Source organism: Perkinsus marinus, assembly GCF_000006405.1.
Source record: "Perkinsus marinus ATCC 50983 genomic scaffold scf_1104296965578, whole genome shotgun sequence".
NCBI classification, from domain to species: domain Eukaryota; phylum Perkinsozoa; order Perkinsida; family Perkinsidae; genus Perkinsus; species Perkinsus marinus.
The window spans coordinates 270,185-293,753 of NW_003204277.1; the positions used below are offsets into that span (position 1 = coordinate 270,185).

Here is a 23,569-nt window from a genome sequence, read left to right on the forward strand (position 1 = left end):
CCACCACCACTTACATCATCAACAACAAGAACACTCATCATCAACCTGTGCCACAGCAGCACCACCAGGAGCAACAGCAGCAAGAGCAGCAGCAGGAGCATTCCCTTTAGTTGGACATAGAGGTATTATAACCTCTATGTCTATTATAATAATGATGGCAGGTGCTATATTCTGTCTAACATCATCATCATCATCAAGTGGTGGGGAAGTATTCTCTGGTAGTGCTGATGGTAATAAAAGTCATGTTGTGACCAGCAGCAGCAGCAGCATGATGATGATGATGATGATGTTGTATGATGCCTGTAAGGTACTATTAGAGTTTGGTTTAGCAAAATGATGATGGTATCATCATCATCATCATTACTAAGACCACCACCACCAGAGCATTTATTATGGAATTGTCGCCAAACACTGTATCATAATGAATATGAGAGAGGGAGAAGAATAGATCATCACCACCATGATGATGGTCTAATACCTCATTATAATACTATAACATCATCATCATCTAATAATACATCAACAACAACAACAACAAGAAGAACATTGGAAACTGCTGTCTTATCATTGGCTGTAGTCCACACTAATGATGCGGATGTAAGTTCCCTCCTTCTTCTTACTACTACTACTTATCTGTTCTTGTTAGATGTTAGTATCTAGTTCCCTAACTCATGTATCGGTATGGAGTATACAACAACGACAACATAAAGAAGAAGAAGATACTAATAATAACAATGGTTATGGTGCTCATGAGATAACACCTATAACTAGAGTATACCTCAGTCAAGAGCCTCCGCCTAGTGTATTATTCAATGATGGACGACAAGGAAGCAGCCGCCACCTGCTGCGGCCCCATTCTAACATTTGGAGGCAACAACAACAGCAGCAGGGGCAGCAGCGACGCTTTGATAATAATAATACTGCTATTAGTACTCATTTCTTTCCTGCTAAGGTGGTAGTATCATGCATATTGGACCATTGTTTACCATTGCTATTCAGTTATTATCGTTAAGTACAGAATTACCCAATATTCTGGCTATTGCTGGTGGTGATACAGTTAGGATATTCCATCTAGTATCCACACCACAACAACAAGCAGTAAAACAAGAAGAACAATCAACGGGTAACTTGTAGTGATGATGGGGTATATACTTTACTACTTCTTTAGACGACTCAATAGAAGAAGAGTATCGAGCTCAGCAGCAGCAGCAGCAGCAGCATCGAGGTTTACCCTTTATCGATGATGCAAATAGTGATATTGACGGTTATGCACTACCGCCACCACCACCACCATCACCACCACCATCAACAACATCATCATTATTATCAGATGAGCAATGGCTTATTGATTTCATCAAGCGATGTGGCTCATATCGTGAGGCTAATATATTATTATACTATAAATTTATTATAAGTTGTGGTGATTATAGGTTCGGAAACTTTACGATATGATGACTGTGTACAATGTGCACAGTATATCCTACATAGTATGGAGAATATAGGTTTTACCGTACGATTACTAGATGTACCACAACAACATGATGATAATGATAATGAGGAGTATGATGATCATAATAACACTTTATATAATACTGATATGGCATTCGATACGAAGGTTGATAATAATGATTATGATGGCTCAAGAAGTAATGATGATTCTACAATAGGTAGTAGTAGTATAAGTGATGATGATGTGTATAGATAATATTATGAAGTATAGAAATAGCGCCCCTATTATGATGATGATGAACCCTGTTATTATTGCACGTCTTGGATGGGATCCATTAGCTACTACTATAGTATTATATAGTCATTATGATGTGGTAATAATAATGATAATAATAAAGTTGTATTCATCATTATTATTATTATAACTATCATAGGTACCAGCATTATCTGATGATGCATATGCCTTTACTGGAATTAATGGTAGAATTTATGGTAGAGGATCAGCCGATTGTAAAGGCCCTCTAGGAGCACAACTACTAGCAGTGAAGAAGTTACTAACAACAACAACACGCTATCATCATAATAATAATACTCAATCTATTATTACTACTAATATCACTGGAGATCAGAGTACTACTGAGAATAGTACTAGATTACCCAATATAGTAATAATACCCACTATTACCTCTTGTACTACTACTAGTACATGATTATGTATAGATAATGATAAGTGAAGGTATGGAGGAAAGAGGTTCTACTGGTTTTCGAGATGCTATTAAATGGGCTATTAATAATAATTGGATAGGTCCTAATGAGGTGTCTGCTGTTATATCTACTAATAGCCAATGGATATTAGAAGTAGTAATTATAATAATACTACTACACATTATTATTAATCTAGGATGAACCTTGTGTATGCTATGCAATGCGGGGAGTTATCGATTTAATTATCGAAGTTAAAGCATCATCATCAGCATCATCTATAGGCCTATCACAAAATAATAATAATACAGTAGTAGAAAAGAGTAAGAAGACACTTAATGGGTTGCCCAGTGGTAATAATAATAAGATTATTATGATTGGTATGCTAGTGGTATTGATAATGATGATGATAGTCAGGTATTCATGGTGGTATTTTATCCGAACCATTACTTGATTTAATGAGTTTATGCCAGACTTTAGTTGATAATCGTGGTTTCATAACCATTCCTGGATTCTATGATGATGTAGTATTACAATATCTCCAACTCCTAAAGTCCTATAATGGTCATCCTAATCATCATCATTAGTAGGTACGTAATCCTGCTCAAGATCGTGATAATAAAGCTATTCATGCTGCAGCTAGAGCTATCAACATCAATAATAATAAGACTGTACATAAGGAGGAGGAGGAGGTGGAAGAAGAGGAAAATGATGCTCTTGAGGATATTTCTAACAGACTAAAACGTGATGCTAATATAATAATAATAACTACTACTATTAATACGATATTAGGGACTTGGCTATTACCATCATTATCAATTCTTGATGTATCCACTGGCATGACATCATCATCATCATCATTAACTCATGGACATTGTGCTCATGCAAGGATTATCCCACAATTGGCTAGAGCCAATATCAGTGTATGTACTAGCATCATCATTCTTATGTTGTTTCACATCATATTCCTCCTCCTCCTCCTACATTATCTTTAGTAGATACGTTTCGTTCCTAATCAAGATGCTCGTAAGCTTATAAGTCTTGTTGATAAGCATATTAAAGATGAGTTCTATAAGGTAGTACAATGATGAATAACTAACTAGAGACTATTGAGACTAGTATCTATTCTTTAGCGACGATCACCTAATGAAGTTACTATACAGACTACCAGTTGTTGGAATTATTGGGAATCATCATCGGAATATGATAATAATGATGATAATAAGCCAAGTATAGAAGAGGCTAGTAGAAGGTTATTGATGTATACAAGGCATGCAATGAAGGATGCATGGGGTTTATATAATGATGAGAAGGTCCTCCTCATCCTCTTATATTAGTAGATCGATATTATTCAGGTCTTACTTGTTAGAGAAGGAGGATCTATGGCAGTATTATCTTTATTACAAGATATTCTACATGCACCAACTGTACAGATACCATTAGCTACACCTAAGGATATGCCACATCAAGAGGGAGAAAGTGTAAGTCCTAATAAGTCCGACGACACCTTATGATGATCATCATAACGACAATACCATTATAAGATGATGACACACGTTATCATCATCAGATACCAGTATTAAATCTTGTAAGAGGTGCTCAAGTCATTCATGATGTCATACAACATGTTGCATCATCATCATCATCATCCGCAGCATCATCATCATCATCCGCAGCAGCATCGTCATCATTACCTTTATCAAGATAGAGCCTCTCATACTTTTAATTTCTAATCATTCGCGTCTTCATTGAACCACCACCATACCCGCTGTAAGATTGATGATGATGTTGCTGCTGCTTACTATCGTCATACTCGCTCGCCCGATTAATATGATACACACGTCAATCTCGCTCGCCTTTAATCGTATTTATTATCCTGTTGTTGAATTGTTGTTCATCCTCCTCTTCCATCTCTTGTCTCTGTCATTTAGTAGTTTACATTTTGTGATGTCGGTCCGACCTAATCCTGATATCACTGTTCCTGATGGTTCTGCCAAGCGTGGTGCTAAGATATTCAAGGCTAAGTGTGCTCAATGCCATACCTGTGAAGAAGGAGGTGCTGGGAAACAGGGTCCACCATTACATGGTCTATTTGGACGTGAGGCTGGTAGGGTACCTAACTTTGATTATTCTGCTTCTAATAAGAATTCTGGCATCACTTGGTCCCCTGAACATCTATTCCTATACCTGGTCAATCCCAAGAAGTATATACCCGGGACTAGGATGGTGTTTGCTGGTATGAAGAAAGAGAAGGAGAGGGCCGACCTGATCGCATTCGTCAAGAATCAACAGGGTTTATAATAGGTCATTGCTATCATGGCTAGCAGTTAGGCTGTAGTCTTCTTATCAATTGAAGATGATGAAGTTATGTTTCCGCTCATGATGATGCGTAACATATGCTGAGTTTTGTTGTCATTGAGTAGAACGTTCGTGAAATACTCATTTACTGTTTAGAAAGTGATTCGAATAATGGAACATGAATAAAGAAGGTGTTACTATTGTGATATATTCGAGTTAAGTGCGATTACAGACTCTAATCCATCAGCCCCCTTTCCTGTCAAGAAAGGAACATATGAGTGTTCTTTGTTTGACATTGCTCACTCCGAGATGCGTGCAGGTAATGACTAAGCGCTTTCATCTGTCTATTAACCACTTCGTTGTGTAGTATATCGAAGGATGTATCATGGCGATCAATCCGAACAATATCGACTCTAATACTCACAATCGTTTATGTGATACAAGGCACGTTGAAATGTATCTGGTTAGGGTAGAAACATAGAAAACCAACAACAAATAACCAAATCATCTCGTAACTTCGGTAGTCGTGATTATACGTGAACCCACACTACACATTAATCGTGGTATGCTACTATTAGTATTGTTATTCAAGGATGTATCATCGTTTACGAGTAGAACTATGATGAATGATTGTGCTCACAAAGAAGTCCTGTAATGAATGGCATATGAAGTATGACACTTGGAAGAAACTTAATACAAAGACATAGAGAAGAAACTGGAATGAACCGATCATTGTTCGAACAAGGAATGTTCAACAACAGAGTCCAATTTCCCAAAACATTGCGTTAATGGAGTTAATTTAGAGGTGAAAGGTATATTACCTTATTAAAATATAATAACTGTAATAGCACCTGGTATTACTAGGTGCTATTACAGTTATTATATTACACCAAATTATTATTATTATTGTTATTATTTATATATACACCAAACCGTCTCAAGGTGATAAGTAAAAGACATCGACCAAGAAGATCTCGCTAGCCCTACTGATAGATACTACTCCTTAGCTGATGATGATGATGAGTGAACTTGAGTACTTGCAAGATATCAAGCGACGCTGAAGCGCGGCGAGTAGCGAACGGAGCGCCAGAGTCATCAACTCTGAAATTACTTAGTTAAGTTGAAATATGGGATACGGCAAATCTGATGATACCAGAAAGGAGCGCCACAGTGGCAATCCCAAGTCTTCTGTTAATGCTGATGTTGCTCAGAAGAAAGAGGGAGGTGAGTTATTGTTCTTCATATTCATAATGATGATGTTGAATGTCTATTCTACTTCTTGTTATTGTTGTTGTTATTATTATTGTTCCTTCTCTTCAGCTGGTGGCAAATATACATGGGGTGCTGCTGGTGATCCACCAGCTGATGCTGCTATGGATAAGGGTGATCCTAATTATGATTCTGAAGAAGATGAACATGAACGGAAGGTCAATGATGAGGCTACTCTTCAACCCAAGTAGATCGTGTGTGGTTATATCATTGCCACACACTCATAGGCTAATACATTATTGAGGAAGATTGTGAAGGAAGAAAAGGATCATCATTTAATGACTTTGAATAGTAAACAAGAAACTGTTGAGTTGGTGTTGTCGTGAAGTTATCGGAGGAATTCACTCCTGTTTTCATTGTAATTCTATTACAAGCATATAATATATCGTATACCCACCAGTTGTGTATATTACAAGCATATAATATATCGTATACCCACCAGTTGTGTATATTACAAGTATATAATATATCGTATACCCACCAGTTGTGTATATTACAAGCATATAATATATCGTATACCCACCAGTTGTGTATATTACAAGCATATAATATATCGTATACCCACCAGTTGTGTATATTACAAGCATATAATATATCGTATACCCACCAGTTGTGTATATTACAAGCATATAATATATCGTATACCCACCAGTTGTGTATATTACAAGCATATAATATATCGTATACCCACCAGTTGTGTATATTACAAGCATATAATATATCGTATACCCACCAGTTGTGTATATTACGAGCATATAATATATCGTATACCCACCAGTTGTGTATATTACAAGCATATAATATATCGTATACCCACCAGTTGTGTATATTACAAGCATATAATATATCGTATACCCACCAATTGTGTATATTACGAGCATATAATATATCGTATACCCACCAGTTGTGTATATTACGAGCATATAATATATCGTATACCCACCAGTTGTGTATATTACAAGCATATAATATATCGTATACCCACCAGTTGTGTTAATCACTGAACTGAACACATTCATCGTTGTTCTTGTTGAGAAGCTGACAACTTTAATTATTTTTGGTATTATCGACTTGATTTGCTGCCGCCACCGCCACCACCGCCGATTCATCATCGACTTCGACCACAGGACTTCCGCCGCCGCCGCCGTTCTAGAATAATATTCCAATATATGATGATGATGATGATGATGATACTCAGTAGCAGTATATGTTTATTACTTTCTTCTTCTTCATCATCGTCATCCGCACTTCAGTTGTCATCATATTGTGTGATTCTTCTTCCTCCTTCTCTTTCTCTCCATGTGTTAAATGAGATGGATGATAAGAGCATCCTGTATTAGTATTATTATTAGTAGAGGTATAACTACTATTACTACTATCCTCAGATATCCCAATATTAGTGTTGTTGTTGTTGTAACCAATGACCAATCCAAGGTGGTCACCAGCATTATTATTAGGATAGAGGGCAGTAGTAGTAGTAGTAGGAGATGGTGATGGCTATGATCATTACAACGACATCATGGACATAAAAATAATTAGTGGAATTATTATTACAGATGGATTGTATAAACTTGGTGTTCGAATAGGAGCAAGACCTGGTGATGGAGTAGGTGATGGAGATGATCTTCCATATGCTGTCAATGAACTGTAACAGTAATAATAATAAAAAGAGGAGTAACCTTGATGATGATGATGATGATGATGCTGATGATGTTGATATTATTATTGTTACAAGTCAATGCATGGAGGAGATCCTCCTCCTCTTCTTTGTTGTGTTGTTGTTGTTGTTGTTTCCTCTTCTCCCCCTTCTAATACTGGTTCGAGTGGTGGAGTTGACGATGGTAGAAATAATCCATTAATAATACTGCCGTTGTTGTTGTTGCTGGTTCCACCAGCATTATTATCATTATGCATAAGTCCTAGACCTATGTTGTTATTAACGATAGGATATTGAGGTCTGATATGATTATGTTGTAATAATAATAATAATCACTGAGCATTATTATTATGATTATTACCTTCTTGCAGTGGGTACTCTCACAACAGGAGCCATATTAGTATTATGATGAGTATAATGATGATTGCCTCCTTGCATCATCATAACTTCATCATCATCATCATCTTGTTGTTGTCGTTGTTTGGACTGCTGCTGCTGCTGCTGTTGCTGTGGTGGTACAAGTCGAGGTGGTGATGATGATAATCCTCGATTAAGAGATATACCCCTGATTGACGAAGATATCAATGATGATAATGATGATGGTATCAAAGTACCTTCCATATAGTAATGATGATGATGAAGGGGATGACAATGGCGAGTTGCTCTAAGAATACAACAATAACAACAACAATAGCAACCCTTATAGTGGTATTACTGGTGATGGAGAAGGGATAGCAGCAGCAGCAACAGCAGCAGCACCAGCAGCAGACGCAACATCATTATGGGGATGTATATTCATATATGGATAACTAATATTGAGTTGTTGTTGTTGTTATTAATATTACTCCTTACTACTACTACCACTCTTGATGAATGATTCCTTGAGGTTTGCCAGCTGTAGAAGTAGTAGTAATAGTAGGAGGTTGTTGTTGTTGTTGTTGTTGTGCCAACATCATATTGTCCATCGTCGTAGTCGTAGTCGTCATCATCCTTCTTCTTCTTCTCCTCATCATCATCCTCATATTATTCCTATCAATAATCCCCTTACTGGTCCCCTTCCATTGATGATGATATGACCCTTGTTGTATCATATCATCATCATCATCATCATGCTGATGATGTCTTCCTATATCCTCTACTACATCATCATAATCATTGTAATACTCACCACCACCACCACCATAATGACGATGATGATGATGATCAATATTCGGACTGTGTCGTTGTTGTTGTTGTTGTTGTTGTTGTTGTTGTTGTTGTGGTGTCATTAGTTGAGACCATATAATGAGCTTAGTCCGGAGGAATGATGCTGCTACTACATCTGGATTATTATCACTACTACTATCATCCTGAAATAAGACATCATTTACTATAAATAGTATACGATTAATAATACATCTAATACGCCGCCGCCTACTCTTGATGATACCTCACAGTACTGTTGAGCAATGATAGTGAGGGGATTGTTATCATTCTTGATCCCATTCTTATTATCATAAAGTGATGATGATGAATCATGATGATGATGATAGTTATTGTTCTTGTTATATAATAATAATAGTGCATTAGTTAATTCTTCCTCTTCCGATAACGATAATATACCTGAATATCATAATAGTTATGAATCTTATAATAATAATATGACCACATAAAGAGCACCACTACCTTTATGAGTAAGATGAAGTATAGCATTATATATAACATATAATGCACCATCTGGAGTTAGAGACATCCACTTTAGGAGGTATGATCGACGTGCCTGCTCTTACTACTACTAGTTATTATTATTTATTATACTACCTTATTCATGTATTCATCATTATCATGAGTAATGGAAAGGAAACAATTACATAAATAGGAGAAGGTGGTGGTGGTGTTGCAATGACCAGTAGTAGTATTATTTGTGATTACAGATGATGGAGACGACGACGATGGTATTATCGCCTTCAATACATTAATAACCTGATAACAATATTAACGTATCAGTCATAGTAGCAGTGGTAGTAGCAGTGGTAGTAGTAGTGATCATCATCATTACCTCAGTTTGTGACATATTGCCAGTATTCATAAGTTGAATGATAGCATCTATTAAACGTTGTACCATGATGATGATATTATTATCATTATTGATAATATGATATTGAGTATTGTTGTATGGTGATGATGATGATGATGATCCTCTCCTAGGATTATGGTCATGATCATTGAGGTCTTCATCATAATTAGCATTAGTAGTAGTAACAGGAGGATGAGGAGGAATATAACGGTTATTATAGATATGAAGTGTAGGAGTAACCTGATAAGTAAGGTCATTCATCCTAATAGTAGTAGTATCATTATAATACAGTATGTTCTCCTTGTTGTAATCCCTGTTGCCTCCTTCTTCTCCTTCTCTCTGATTCGAATAAGTATCGTGGTTATCTCTCATCTCATCTCCCTTGCTGTTCTTCATACTACATGCTGTAGTATGTGTACTAGCTACTCTGTATCAGTGTAGATGTACTACTGGCACTGATCATATACAGGTATACACAGTAGACACAACAGTAGTAATACTTTATGACTCCTCCTCCTCCTCCTCCTTCTCCTGTTGTTGTTGTTAGTAGTAGTGGTTCTGGTGATCCAGTTATTGTTGGTGATGATGATATCCTCGTTACAGAGGAATCCAATCCGAATAGCCAGGGCCTTATATGTTCTTCTTCTTCTTCTTGTTCAGTTATGCTACTAAAGTCGTTATTATCAGGTGTAGATCGTCGTCGTTGTCGTGGCCATACTGTAGTAGTTGGGGGGATGCTACTATTATTATTGTTGTCTACTGCTAATGATAATTCATGGTTGTTATTGTTGACTTCTGAACATCATCATAATAATAATCGACACTAGACCATTATCCCCCCATTACCATGGTTATTATTATCATTGACAACAGCATCCTCTAACATCTCAACTGTAGATGGTCGTGGTGCTGCTACTGTTGTCTGTTGTTGTTCTTGTTGTTGTCGTGGTAGTGGTCTCTTATGATGTAGAGGTGCATGGAGTGTTGCTCTTTGTAATGATGATGACATCGACATTAAACGATCTTACCCACTACTAGTATTAACAACAATAACAACAATGATGATAATGATGATGATACTACAGTAGAGAGAGGAAGAATAATAAGAACAGAAGCAGCACAGTACGCATCATAACTATTACCAACGATTACTACTACTACTAATGTCATCATTATACTAATTACTCCTTTTATAAGTACGATCCAACATATATGTAAGTAGCATTCTGACACCATCATGATTTACCTTATGATAAAAGTAGTAAGTAATAATAATGTGTTATTTATATTATTACCTTGGATATTATGTTATCAAGCTCCTTCTTGGATTCCTCTTCATATATCATAAAACGCTTTTCCATATCCAATGGGGAGCTACGATATATAGCCTTGACTCTCTCAACATCATCTACACTTTTATCATCCTTCTTATATAATGTATACAACTCATCGAGTAAAGCCTAACATAGTGATGTTAATAATAATAGTAAGCATTCTTCTTGTTGTTAATAACCTTATTATTATTATCCATAGTTAATACATCAATTGCTGTACAATATAACCATGAGGCTTTGCACTCTTCAATATCAGTACCAATCTAATAATAATAATAATAACATTGATAATGATATTAATGATAATAATAATAAGGTTATCATTACCTTTCCTAGAACCTCAGGAGAAGCATAGCAATCTAAGAAGTCATCCTGTGCTTGAAAATAAACACCAAGTTTAAGACATACCTACAAGATTAGTACTACTAGTAGTAGTGAGTATAGTTGTAATAGTAGAGATATATTACATCCTTAATAAGAGGTAGATACTTAACAGCATCTTTGTCATCACTAGCAAATACCCCAACAGATGCTGGTAAATAGTAAGTATAGAATGCTGTCTTATACAAAGCTATAGTATTGAACCTATTATTACTCAATACATACTACAACTAGTATCAACATCATCATTATCATCAACTTACCTTTCTATCTCCTTCTCTTTATTATGTTCACTATCTTGTTGTTGTTGTTGTTGCATACCTCCATTAACATCTAAATGCTGTCCTATGAGAGTACACTGCTCAATATGGGCAAATATATCAATAACGTCTAATAACCTGATAATAATAATAACAATGATTATGATAAGATGATGATTATTAATACTACCATTCCTTATGTGAAGCGATATTCCTTATAAATGGATATATAGTAGAATATAAGAATGCTCCATCATTAATAGCATTGGATACACCAACCTTAGTATACCAACAAGGCTTACCACGACGAGTACTTGATGAATCCATAACATCATCGAGAGTTAGGAAGTGACTCTAATAATATGAACAATGAATACAACAACATCTACTACTAGTATACATCAGTACCTGTAATATCTCAACACACCATGCTAGCTTGAGAGCTATATCTCTATCATCATCATGTTGATCATCATCATGATGATGATGATGGAGTATATCATATGCTGCTACTAAACTAGTAGCCCTATTAAGTTTACCACCATCCTAAAATAATTATAACGATTATGGTATAGAGTAGTAGTAGTATTATTATTACCTTAGTTGTGTACTCAATACATGTATCGAAATAGTTAATAATACTATCTCTTAGTGTATTAGAGGATGATACTGTTAATCTATTATTAATATCAGCTAGTATATCATCCTTAAATGATGGGAATGCTTTAATAACATCATTTCTCAACTTAGTAGGATCAGGATAATATCCTTCATTACTGCTAGTAGTAGACATCTGTGGTAGTGGATGTAGTAGTGGTACTGTATTATATATAGTAATATGACTTCTATTATTATAAATATTATTCCCTCTCTTAATGTAGTACACAAGCTTCTTCTTCTTCTTGTAGCTAGTGATACTATTTAAAGTTACATTCATAAATCTCCATACATCTTTACTAAGGAATCTCGTCATACTACTAATAATAAGGTAATACGTAAATAGTACTAAACACGATAATCATCATTATCGTCATGATATAGTTGATGATAATACCCCCCATACACTCAACAATAATGATAATCATGCTAATACATATATATGCCGTATACTACTCCAAGACATATTATCGTATCCTAATAATATTCTAATAGTATTATTAAGCCATAATATAGTAATTACTGTTATATAAGTATGAGTCGCTAAATTATCCATATTATTATCCCATAAACACTTAGATGATACCTTCATACCTTGACCAGTATATTCAGCAATGATAACCTAATTATCAATATATGATTATCCACTTACATTCTGTTATTGATACCTCTACTAACACCTTATATCGTGGTAATAGGTCTGTGACTCTATCTTTAATATCATCACATAATACTTTACATAATGGACCGTATACTATCAATAATAAACAATAAAAGGATACTAGTTAATGTTACCATTAGAATCATAATGTGAATTATTATTATCATGTTGACCATAGTCCTTAGTCGTCATAGCGTCATCGATCTTCTCCTTTATAATATTACGTATAACATCACGTATTATGGGGGAACGGAATCTAGTAGTGTAAATAATTATAATAATACCTATAATACACTACTTCTTAGACATATCATGCGTAGTAATACCGGTATCTGAAGTGATAGGAGAACTCATGATAATATGAACTGATGATTATGATGAGTATTAATGATAAGCGATAATACTAGTACTACACTCCACCAACTTGTGAGAAATAATATTAATACAAACACCCCACATACGAGTGCTATTAGACCCCAAACCTCTGTGCTGTTCGCTCATTTCATCACTACAACCATAGACATCATGATACCAATATTGTACAATAGTTGTACTAAGTCTTCTTCTCACGTCGAACTATGCCAAGTGAGTACACTTTAGAGTGGAAAATTTCTTTCCAAATCTTACAGCCAATTTCTCTCAATTCGACAACGCTTAGTTGACTCCAGAAAGGTGAAATATTCGCTACTCTAATACTCTGCCATGAGCTGCGTGAGCCACGACCGCCGCTGACAACGACGACGACGACGATAGCTCGCATGCGCCACAGCGCAAGATTCAAAACGAGTAGAGTCTTGAAACGGCTAGTATTGAAGTATTACTTTTATTGGATGATGCAGAACCACCTACACCTTATCCCGTGCAAGTTTGACAAGTGGGCAAACAAGAACGACAATATTATCATGAAGAGAGACAATGAGAATCCAAGTTTGTCACAATTCAATTATGTTACAAATTGTAACTTACAATCAAGTTTGACTTTGAGAATTCATGTTTGACACTGGCAGAATATATCACAATCAAGAATAACAATATTCCACACGGGTTTGACAATACGCATACAAGTTTGACAATACACATCCAGGTTTGACACTTCAACTCGGCATGTTGATATACGGTCACACATTCCTCGCAGCATATCTTCCCGGTACGGGTATAAGAACATGTGTTGCTCTTCAGCTCTCTGCCTATCTGCTATCGGATCCCTCTCACTCAACTTCTCATCAAAGAAACCCTCTTCAATGTCAAACTTGGATGCGTATTGTCAAACTTGTGTGCGTATTGTCAAACTTGTGTGGTTTATTGTCATTCTTGATTGTGGTATATTCTGCCGGTGACAAACTTGGATTCTCATTGTCGATCTTGATAGTAACATTGTCATTCTGGTTTGCTCACTTGTCAAACTTGCACGGGAAAAGGTGTAGTTACTTGTTCTGCGTGGTTATAATCAGAGATCCTGGAACTGTTTGTTCTAATTCGCTCTGTTAGAAATTCGTGTTTGAGCCACTATATTAGGACCGGCGATAACTATGGCTCAAGATGATAACGCTTGTGTTTTCGTGGGACTAACAGTTGATACTAACAGAACCCGTCGTTTCGTTTCGGGGTTCTCTTACTCGGAGGGACCACATCCCTCGCTACGTTCGGGGAATAGTTAGGTTTCATAGTAAGCTCATTTGTACCTGCCCTTCGGATAAGTGGGGGATACATCGTCAAGTTGTAGTTTACTTCAAGCGTTTACTATACTTCGTTTACGGTCGGAGTAGGTGCAATTTGTGAGAGAAACAAAAGTAATGTGCGTCATAGGTAGTCCAAATACTACTTGGTAGAAGATAGGTAAGAATAAGGGTCATTGCTGAAGAATCCTCAGTGAGGAACGAGGATTTGATTATGAAGTAAATATTGCGTGTGATAAATTGGATAAACACTTGGTATTGAAGATGGAAACTGGTGTCGATCGTCAAAGATAGGTCTGGGAATTATTATATCATAGCCTGGTGAATTGCCTTCCACTCACGGAGAGACACATATTCAGTGGCGGTTGTAGGATAAACGAGGAAGGCCTCATCGGCCGTGTACGGTCGAGTACAGTTGAATTGGTCTCAAATGGACATAGCACACATGCTTCCTGGTTTTCCTATTTCAGACTCCCAGGTTATGCAACAATAATGCAAGGAGAATTCAAAGGAATCGAGGACGCCGCCATCAGGCTTGCGAGTACCATAGATAACACGCTTAGGAAAGCAATTGTATGTAGTGACTCTCAAACCCCCACGCGCGCAGTGATAAAACCGGGTAAGCTAGAGTCAGTCTGTACTGTCTGCTCGGGAAGTCTTGGAGCGCGCCTGTCTTCTAAAACAGTAACCTCATCCAGTGGGTGAAAGCCCATAACATTTGTCTAGGGAACGAGATCGCGAACGCTCTGGCGAGTCGCCAGCGGCGAGGCTAGGAGGCAGCAGGAAAAGAAGGGGGAGAAGAAGCAAGATTAGAGGAACGGGGCCAGCCTGGCGCTTGCGCCAAGCCACGTCGACCATGGAGGATCATGAGCTGCTGTGCGGCGCGCTGACGGGTTAAAGCTGTCTGAGGGCGTTCGTGGCACACTGGAAGCACGGACGAATAACATGCCGGTACTGTAGCAAGGATCAAGATTCTTGAATCAAGAAATCACGATACACTTGCACCAGTGTATCTCTCGGAGTTAATGAATTGAGCGCCAAGCGCTTCCTAAGGAGAAGCGCTATATCGAACTTATACGATCTGACTCATCTCCTGGCGACGGTTCAAACGATAGGGGGCGGAAGTACTTTCGGTAAGCTTGCCCACTTTGGCTTTTTTCAACTTTCACCTTTTTTGATGGTGACTACTTAGTGGGCAAGAGATCAGAATCAACAGTAGAGGTGATGGTAGCATGTGTAGTGAAAGGTTGCAAGATTAATGATGAGGTTGTAAACATTAACGCAGTAGGTTCGTGCCTCTGCAATAGTAGTGAGTATATTGAAGTTTGTAGTTTTAGGAGGCAGAATAGCTGGATCACTATCGATAGGTGTGGACATGCTTGACGGCATTCCTGAAATGGTTGGGTGAAGAGAAGGGCTCAGATATTGTTAGGCAGACATTGATTTCAAATCGATGACACGCAATAGCAGCTTCTCATCACACCTCGCAAACATGTAATATGAGCAGTGTCACTTGTGGGAAGCTGAGCTCGTCAGCCTTGGTAGCGTTGTGAGTCGCCACTTTCGACATTATCATAACGCGTTCAAGCACTGAAGCACCATAAGATTGAGGTTTCATCGGTGAATTCGATGTTATTTCAGGAATCCTGAATCCTGAATCAGGATGTTGTAACACAGATCACATCGATGCATATCAATAGGTTATAATAATCGGTATCTTGTAAACGTTGCGCATGGTGCATGGTGTAGATCCCAACATGAAATTAATAACGCACGATGCATGAGAACCAGCTAACTCACCCAACTCAATTCCAATGAACGGTATGTTGTGAGACAGGAACTCCCAAATGTGTCGTTGTGACACTGAAAACATCAGCGCATATTTTGTTGCAACATTAATGCCGTCCACAACAGAGGATTCTATGTTAAAACTCTTCTTGTCATGTAGCGCTCGACTAGTACTGCTCGTAGACGACACTTTTTTAGTTATATACGTTGGAGAGTTTCGTGGCAAGTATGCGCTGTGAGCATATATGATTCACGAATCAATCGTGAGAATCACTCGGAAAGGTTTAATGTGACGGTTTAACACTATTAAACAATATAAATCGATCACATTATTACGGTCAATGACTGTCGGTCATACTTCGAAGATCCGAAAGACTTATGAATCTGGTATGCATCTGGAGGCTACGTGGTAACAGAAGTGAAGCTGTACTAGAGCTGCTGTGAATTGTGGGGAAAACATGTGAGCAATCCTCGAAAAATATGTCGGGGAAAGCCATGTATGGGGGAAAGTGGTGGCAGATTCTATTTCGGGAGTGTTGCCATCTAATTATAGTCCAACTTCAGCGATATGCAAGAATATGTCATCATTTGGATTTGGAGCGGTAAACCTGGTTGGGGCGCCTATGCCATCTCTGCAAACTCTGCAGAAAGTTGAACCATGGACAGCCGCAGATACTACGAAATGAATTCTGACAGTGGCAGAATCTATACATTGTTCGACCATATTATGCTATAAATACTCGTGTGCGACCAAATTATACTATCAATACCCATGTGCGATCAAATTATACTACCAATACCCATGTGCGATCAAATTATACTATCAATACCCATGTGCGATCAAATTATACTACCAATACCCATGTGCGATCAAATTATACTACCAATACCCATGTGCGATCAAATTATACTATCAATACCCATGTGCGATCAAATTATACTACCAATACCCATGTGCGATCAAATTATACTATCAACGCCCATGTCCGACCATATTAGGCTTGTTACATCCGCAGTTGACAACGCAACCTCAGAGAGGACCGGATTGGAGGAGTCTAATTAATACAACCGATTCGACCATTAGGGTCGACGGTTTCGGATACTCATGCGGATATCTTGGCGAGCGATGATGGCACAAATATATAAAATGCGAGCAATACATCAATCAACATATACAATATTACCATACACAACACGCCCTCCTACGGTGAGAAGTCACCGGGCCTCTTTCACTAACCACTTACTTAAGTGAGGACGGTAAGAAACTTAAGAATTCGCCCTAAGTTCGTTTCACTAAATAGGTTAGGCGTTGCAAGTTTACTTGAGTTTATCTCTCTCACTCTCAAGTTAAAAATCCTTAAGTTTCAAGGTAAGATTCTTAAGTTAGTATGGTAAGGCCATAAGAGTGTTTCACTAACCTACGTTATCACGAACTTACTTAACTAACGGGTGAGTCCCGATTTATCCATCTCACTTGAGTGAGATTGCTTGAGTGAGATCTTACTTACGACTTTCTTAAGGTTAGTAACCTTGCACTTAAGTGTGAATTCCTTGTGAAATGCTCTTACAGATGAGTTGAGTAAGTGGGAGTAGTTGGCTCAACTTAAGATTTGTTTATCTCAAGTGGTTAGTGAAAGAGGCCCACCGTCATCGATTAAAGGGGACCAATTCTCAGTTTCAAGGTCGAGCCATTCTTCTGGAGCACCATTAGACCAACGCATCAGAACCTCCATCAAGCCCGACTGATCAACCACCTGACCTACATACCACTCGCCTTGTCCAGAAGCGTCAATAACCCGCACTCGAAGCCGTAGATCGATAAGACTGGGCCCTGCTCGCGAGTAGTGTAGTCTGTAGGATGTCGAGATAAAGGAACCACATTGTAGCCAAGCTCCTTAGTGAGGGCTCCAGTAGGGTGTACGACCTCCACACGGTCGTTAATACGTTGTACGACGTGGGCGATCACGAAAGGCTGAGCGAGCTTGCGAGAAGTAGGGACATAGACCAGAACCGTGCGACCGGGATCCCGATCAACGTAACCAGCACGCAGTCGTGGGCAAACATCCGCATTGGTCTTCTTGATACGCGACCAGGCCTCGGAAAGATAAACTTGTCTAGCCTGCCGACAGATTCGGTAGGGAAACTCGGGAACCTCAACCTTGATGGCCGCCGAAGCACCAAGAGTTCGGAAATGGCCGTAGGATAGAAGATCTGGGCATAAGTAGCGCAACACCGGATCACGCACACAATATACATATCCTCCTAACGGCATGGTATTGTGAGTGAGAGCAACTCGGTCACAGAGAGTTTCTCGGTCGATAGGAGACAGTAACCTCACACGGCCAGCGCTGTTGCGGATGATGTTGCGAAGGTAGTTCAACATAGACTGATGGTGACGCTCATGGCTACCGGTCCAAGGAGTATGACGGGGCAGTAGCCGCACCTCAGCAGAAAACTTAGTTCAAGAGTTAGCCAAAACTTAGCCTCACTACTCTGAACTCGCGACTACGGAAGTAGGATGCACGGTCGACCCATAAAATCTTCATACCACCAGTGATCGCCTGCATGCGTACCGCATTGGCTGTCGACTCAACACCAGAGGGTAGATCGCGCCATATACAATGCCTCGTAAATCGGCACTGAACACTGACGGCTTTAATGCCTTCACCAAGCGCAATCACATCGGCAGTAGCGAAGGTATAGAAAGGATACTTGGACATCTCTTCAGCAGTAAGCTCGCTATCGTCATATCCGGGAGGGGAATGCCATCCTCGAACAGCATAGGCCAGGGGACAGGCGAAACAGCATCTGATGACATCGCGGGCCGCACTAAGAACTGCAGAGAGATGGAAGTGATTGACAGCAGCAAGGGTACCAGATAAACCACTGTAGAGAGACCAGCGCTGGGCATCTAATAGAATCAGACGCCGTAGAACGGTCGCGGTGCGAGGAATGTAGAATGATAGGAGGGCCTCACCGGATGGCAAGCCGCTGCGGAACACATAGACCTCTAGGCAGTCGCTGCATGAGAGTAGATGGAGGGGACCACCCTCTTGAGGTTTACAGCTCCTAAGGTAACTCCGGGGATTACTGCCATCAATTGCGGTCAGCATGTTCCTCTGAGCGGATCGAGCAGCGACAGCCAAAATTTGGCTGGCACGCGGAAGGAAAAATAGAAAAATTATTTCCTTCGGAAGGAAATTTGAAGTTTGAAGGAAAAATGAAGGAAAAATACGGAAAAATATGGAAAAATAAATTTTTCCGCTTGGCCTGCCAAGTTCGGCAGGACACAGCGTCACTCTTATTCGATCAGGCTGCTAGCAAATGATTTGCACTTACCAATCATGTTTCATAGCTTGATTAGATGTAACTGATCCAAAGCGTTACAAGATTTGTGAGATCTCCACACTTGAGGAGCCAGGGCGTGCGCTAAAGTTCCGCCGTGTGAGGATATCCAGTCGGTTAGATATACTCGGGGGTTGGAGTCACTTAAGAACTCAAGTCAGGAAGGGGTAGTGTAGGGTTAGCTACGGTGGAAGGTAGAAGGAACTCAGTAGAAGTACACAAGACTTGATAGTCCGTAGTACAAAGACTCGAAAGTTCTTCCTGGAATTCCACAATGAGCAAAGAGTTAGTTACAGATTAAAGGCGAGCGAGATCTACTCTGTTCCTTACGGGAACAAGAAGATAGACAGTCCCGGAGGTCACGCGAGACAAATACCAAGGTAACTCTAGCTCATGAGTGAGCTAAGGAAAGTCCATGGCAAGTACTCAAGTAGTCCAAGCGAACACCATACGCAACGTAGTGGCGTAGACAATAGTGGACGAATCAGGCCCAGAGAAGGATTGTGCGGGTGCTCCAGGAGCACAATACACACACGTGAAACGACAGGCCAGGTCACGTGAGGAGTCCACATCACATACCTCCCCGCCTAGCTTGGACTACGGTCTCCAACTAGGGAAAACGCCAAAAATCTAGCTAGGAAAGAAAACGTGCAAGTCCAGTATAGAAAGTAGAACTACCGAATAACGAATTGGGCACCTTGATCATCAAACAGCAACTTCGATAATTGTAAATAGTCCTACTAACTACAAAGATGACTTCACGGGAAAATCAGATTAAAAACTCTAGACGAGAGGAAAGAAGGTCCTAAGAAAGTCCTTAGTACCAAGAGTCCTCAAGTCTTCTCTTCCTCGATTCTGAGGTAGGAGATGCTTCAGCAGGACGTGATGATGAAGTCCTAGGGTGGTCTTGGGAGTATGCTTGACTTAGCTCCTTAAGAGTATCAAAGACCCCATCGACAGTGGCGGGAGCTTCACGTAACTTCTTGTACATACCAGGGTCCTCGTCAGCCCAGTAAGTCCCAGCACCACGATGAGCACGGTCCACAGCTTCCCAACTGGTTTTGCACCATTCATCAGCACGCAGCTTGAAAGCAGCCGGAAGATACTTAGAAGGGGAACCCCTTGACCCAGCAGACGCAGTAGAGTCCTGGTGAAGAGCCTTAGTGACAGCAACGGTCTTGTTGTGACCCAGGAGATGACCATACTTAGCCTCATTGACAGTAAGTCCACTACGACGGCCCTTACCATCCCGTACACGGGAGGTGAAGCTCTTGTCCGACCTGCCAACGAAGAGCAGGGTACCTTCACGAATAGGACAGTCCGCAGCTTGTCTCATGAGCTTGAAAAGTCCTTCTTCGCAATGGCGTCGACAACAGAAGACAAGATGAGCATTAGTAGAAGGGTAGCCCTTGGGGTCCATGTCCTTAACCAAGTTAATAGCCATGGCAGGTAGAGTGTCAGCTTCCATACACCAACGGAGAAGTCCACCCGCTGTAGGCAACCAGTCCCGATAAGGACGGTCCTTAGTCGGTCCAGCGAGGAGTCCACTCACGAAGAGGACACGACACCTAGTTGTTGAGGCAACAAAGGACGTCTCATAGCAGTGTCCTTGTCAAGGAAACGATGACGATCAAGCCAACGATTCCTTCTAGCGAGAGGGGTAGGTGGATGATCAAAGCCCATTACACGAACCAAATTTTCCACATGACGACCAATACCAGTGGGTTCATCACAGTTAACCAAGTCCTCCATGGTGGGAATCATGAGGTTTGGCGGTTGAGGAGCCCTATTAGAAGTCCTGCTGGGAGTCATAGTTCCACGTAACAAGGAAGCTTAGGACAACCACCAGTACGAATAAAAGTCTTAGTACGACAAGCCCTTAGTTATCTCAGACGAAGCCACCATCAGAAGCATCGAGCAAGTCCAAGCCAATCGAATCGTCTTGGCTGAAACCGCCCACACGCCGCACACGCCCAATAACTGCACGCATGCGTTGCCTCTGGCGTCACGAAGGAGATAGGCTAGCGCACAATCAGTTGCTCGTTGTGAACATCGAACACAATAATAACGTAAGTCTACCGAATAGCTGGTAGGACCATACACCGTCGTAACCAAGCTAAGCCATAGCACTTATAGAGCATCCCAATGAACCAGAGCAAGGGTGGAGCTCTCCAATTTGGCCGAATTGTATAGCCCCAGTCTCCTCGTCCGGAGACATTGTGACCTCAGGGTTCATAAACCCTCAGCGCGCGCCTGATCAGTCATACCGAGAGCCTTGCGCAGGATCATAGCCTTGGACAAGTCCTCGACCACAATCCACCTTCGTGTCATGCCATCTCATAGTTCTCGTAAGAGCAACCCTTTCCGACAGCAGACCAACGAAGTCAACTCACCAAGATAGTCGAAGTATAACTACAGTAGAGCTACTTCAGCCATCATTCTAGTGACAGGGAACTCCTTGAACTCAAAAGTCCAAGCCATCGTTCCAGAGTGGCATCATTGCTCAAAGTGGAATCCCAACACGGAATACCACTTTCGAGACATGCCCGTGTGTAGCCGTTCACAAGGAAGCCACAGCATAAGTGTACAAGCACGACTGTATACATCCATACAGTCAAATAAATCAAGCAACCCTGGGGCCTTGCCCCAAGAAGCAACACAGCCAAGCCCAGCTATCTTCTGCCAGAGGCAGAAGGGGCTCGCACGTCAGCTTCCACCTTGGCCAAACCGAGCTTCTCGAAGATAGAACCGGGGGTAGTCATAGTACTCGTGGTAGGTGTTCAAGACCTTTCTGACTAGTTCTTAGCAACAAGGAGCTGCTACCAGAATGTGAGGATATCCAGTCGGTTAGATATACTCGGGGGTTGGAGTCACTTAAGAACTCAAGTCAGGAAGGGGTAGTGTAGGGTTAGCTACGGTGGAAGGTAGAAGGAACTCAGTAGAAGTACACAAGACTTGATAGCCCGTAGTACAAAGACTCGAAAGTTCTTCCTGGAATTCCACAATGAGCAAAGAGTTAGTTACAGATTAAAGGCGAGCGAGATCTACTCTGTTCCTTACGGGAACAAGAAGATAGACAGTCCCGGAGGTCACGCGAGACAAATACCAAGGTAACTCTAGCTCATGAGTGAGCTAAGGAAAGTCCATGGCAAGTACTCAAGTAGTCCAAGCGAACACCATACGCAACGTAGTGGCGTAGACAATAGTGGACGAATCAGGCCCAGAGAAGGATTGTGCGGGTGCTCCAGGAGCACAATACACACACGTGAAACGACAGGCCAGGTCACGTGAGGAGTCCACATCACACGCCGCTGAACAATCGCGCTTTCCATTGGAAAGTTTCCAACGCTCGGAGATTAGAGCTGTCGTTGAACATTTCTTGATTGATTCTTTAATGTCTGCATTTATTCGTTACCATCACCACTTCTGACTCTGTTCTATCGTCCCCATCATGTATGCCAGTCTTATTTCTTCTCGAATGAGGGGATTGTCGAAAACTCTTGCGCTCATATCAGCAAGAAACGCAGACGGGAACACTGACGAATCACGATGCGAAGCGAGGTGCAAACCTCGGTCTGTCCGTAACGGCGATTAATGATTCTGTCAGAGCCTCAGACTCTGAGCCTGCGGCCGGTTACAGAACCACTGCCTGCGTCAGGGCTACCTAATAGGTAAGTGTCAACATAGCATACTCCAAAACAAACGGATAGGTAGTACTTATCCGTTTGTTTTGGAGTATGCTACGTTGATATTTCACCGTGCTGTGCTTGTGGGAATGCAGCATTTTCCCACTTGAATGAAATGATCATGGTGCGAACTTCGCATTGCGAAGTGCCATTCAATAACTGGAAGTTTCAGTCCGAAACCGCAAGCTGGGCCTTCCAGTGAAAGTGCGAATCGAATTCTCGCTCGCCACAAAAATCTTTGATCATCTTGGCGAGCAAGGTTTCCCTATACTCAGTCTAACCGAGACCACTAACACAGGCATATATCCCAGGCATCACCTGGTGTGAGACCTCTCGTTTTTTGGGATTTT

The 23,569-nt window shown here is 40.4% G+C and overlaps 8 protein-coding genes across 8 annotated transcripts; 4 read left to right on the top strand and 4 right to left on the bottom strand.

Moving 5' to 3' along the window:
- Window positions 1–1,489: 1,489 nt before the first annotated feature.
- Window positions 1,490–3,239, top strand: Pmar_PMAR006664 (hypothetical protein; the record flags this gene model as incomplete). Its single annotated transcript, XM_002769578.1, has 5 exons — window positions 1,490–1,646; window positions 1,702–1,823; window positions 2,170–2,307; window positions 2,742–2,895; window positions 3,172–3,239. 5 exons carry the CDS (start codon window positions 1,490–1,492, stop codon window positions 3,237–3,239), a joined length of 639 nt encoding a protein of 212 aa, XP_002769624.1.
- Window positions 3,240–4,098: 859 nt separating this feature from the next.
- Window positions 4,099–4,452, top strand: Pmar_PMAR006665 (cytochrome c, putative; the record flags this gene model as incomplete). Its single annotated transcript, XM_002769579.1, has 1 exon — window positions 4,099–4,452. The coding sequence occupies one exon, from the start codon at window positions 4,099–4,101 to the stop codon at window positions 4,450–4,452; it is 354 nt and encodes a 117-aa protein (XP_002769625.1).
- Window positions 4,453–5,576: 1,124 nt separating this feature from the next.
- On the top strand, window positions 5,577–5,909 carry Pmar_PMAR006666 (hypothetical protein; the record flags this gene model as incomplete). Its single annotated transcript, XM_002769580.1, has 2 exons — window positions 5,577–5,673; window positions 5,770–5,909. 2 exons carry the CDS (start codon window positions 5,577–5,579, stop codon window positions 5,907–5,909), a joined length of 237 nt encoding a protein of 78 aa, XP_002769626.1.
- A 4,699-nt stretch (window positions 5,910–10,608) lies between these two features.
- Window positions 10,609–12,199, bottom strand: Pmar_PMAR006667 (farnesyl pyrophosphate synthetase, putative; the record flags this gene model as incomplete). The annotated part of the gene is made up of 9 exons (XM_002769581.1): window positions 10,609–10,677; window positions 10,727–10,876; window positions 10,945–11,028; window positions 11,093–11,173; window positions 11,233–11,350; window positions 11,410–11,544; window positions 11,597–11,760; window positions 11,815–11,952; window positions 12,005–12,199. 9 exons carry the CDS (start codon window positions 12,197–12,199, stop codon window positions 10,609–10,611), a joined length of 1,134 nt encoding a protein of 377 aa, XP_002769627.1.
- Window positions 12,200–12,844: 645 nt separating this feature from the next.
- Window positions 12,845–13,078, bottom strand: Pmar_PMAR006668 (hypothetical protein; the record flags this gene model as incomplete). Its single annotated transcript, XM_002769582.1, has 2 exons — window positions 12,845–12,980; window positions 13,023–13,078. 2 exons carry the CDS (start codon window positions 13,076–13,078, stop codon window positions 12,845–12,847), a joined length of 192 nt encoding a protein of 63 aa, XP_002769628.1.
- Window positions 13,079–17,947: 4,869 nt separating this feature from the next.
- On the bottom strand, window positions 17,948–18,571 carry Pmar_PMAR006669 (hypothetical protein; the record flags this gene model as incomplete). The annotated part of the gene is made up of 1 exon (XM_002769583.1): window positions 17,948–18,571. The coding sequence occupies one exon, from the start codon at window positions 18,569–18,571 to the stop codon at window positions 17,948–17,950; it is 624 nt and encodes a 207-aa protein (XP_002769629.1).
- A 238-nt stretch (window positions 18,572–18,809) lies between these two features.
- Window positions 18,810–19,070, top strand: Pmar_PMAR006670 (hypothetical protein; the record flags this gene model as incomplete). The annotated part of the gene is made up of 2 exons (XM_002769584.1): window positions 18,810–18,918; window positions 18,973–19,070. 2 exons carry the CDS (start codon window positions 18,810–18,812, stop codon window positions 19,068–19,070), a joined length of 207 nt encoding a protein of 68 aa, XP_002769630.1.
- A 1,280-nt stretch (window positions 19,071–20,350) lies between these two features.
- Window positions 20,351–21,001, bottom strand: Pmar_PMAR006671 (hypothetical protein; the record flags this gene model as incomplete). The annotated part of the gene is made up of 1 exon (XM_002769585.1): window positions 20,351–21,001. One exon carries the CDS (start codon window positions 20,999–21,001, stop codon window positions 20,351–20,353), a length of 651 nt encoding a protein of 216 aa, XP_002769631.1.
- Between the last annotated feature and the right edge of the window lie 2,568 nt (window positions 21,002–23,569).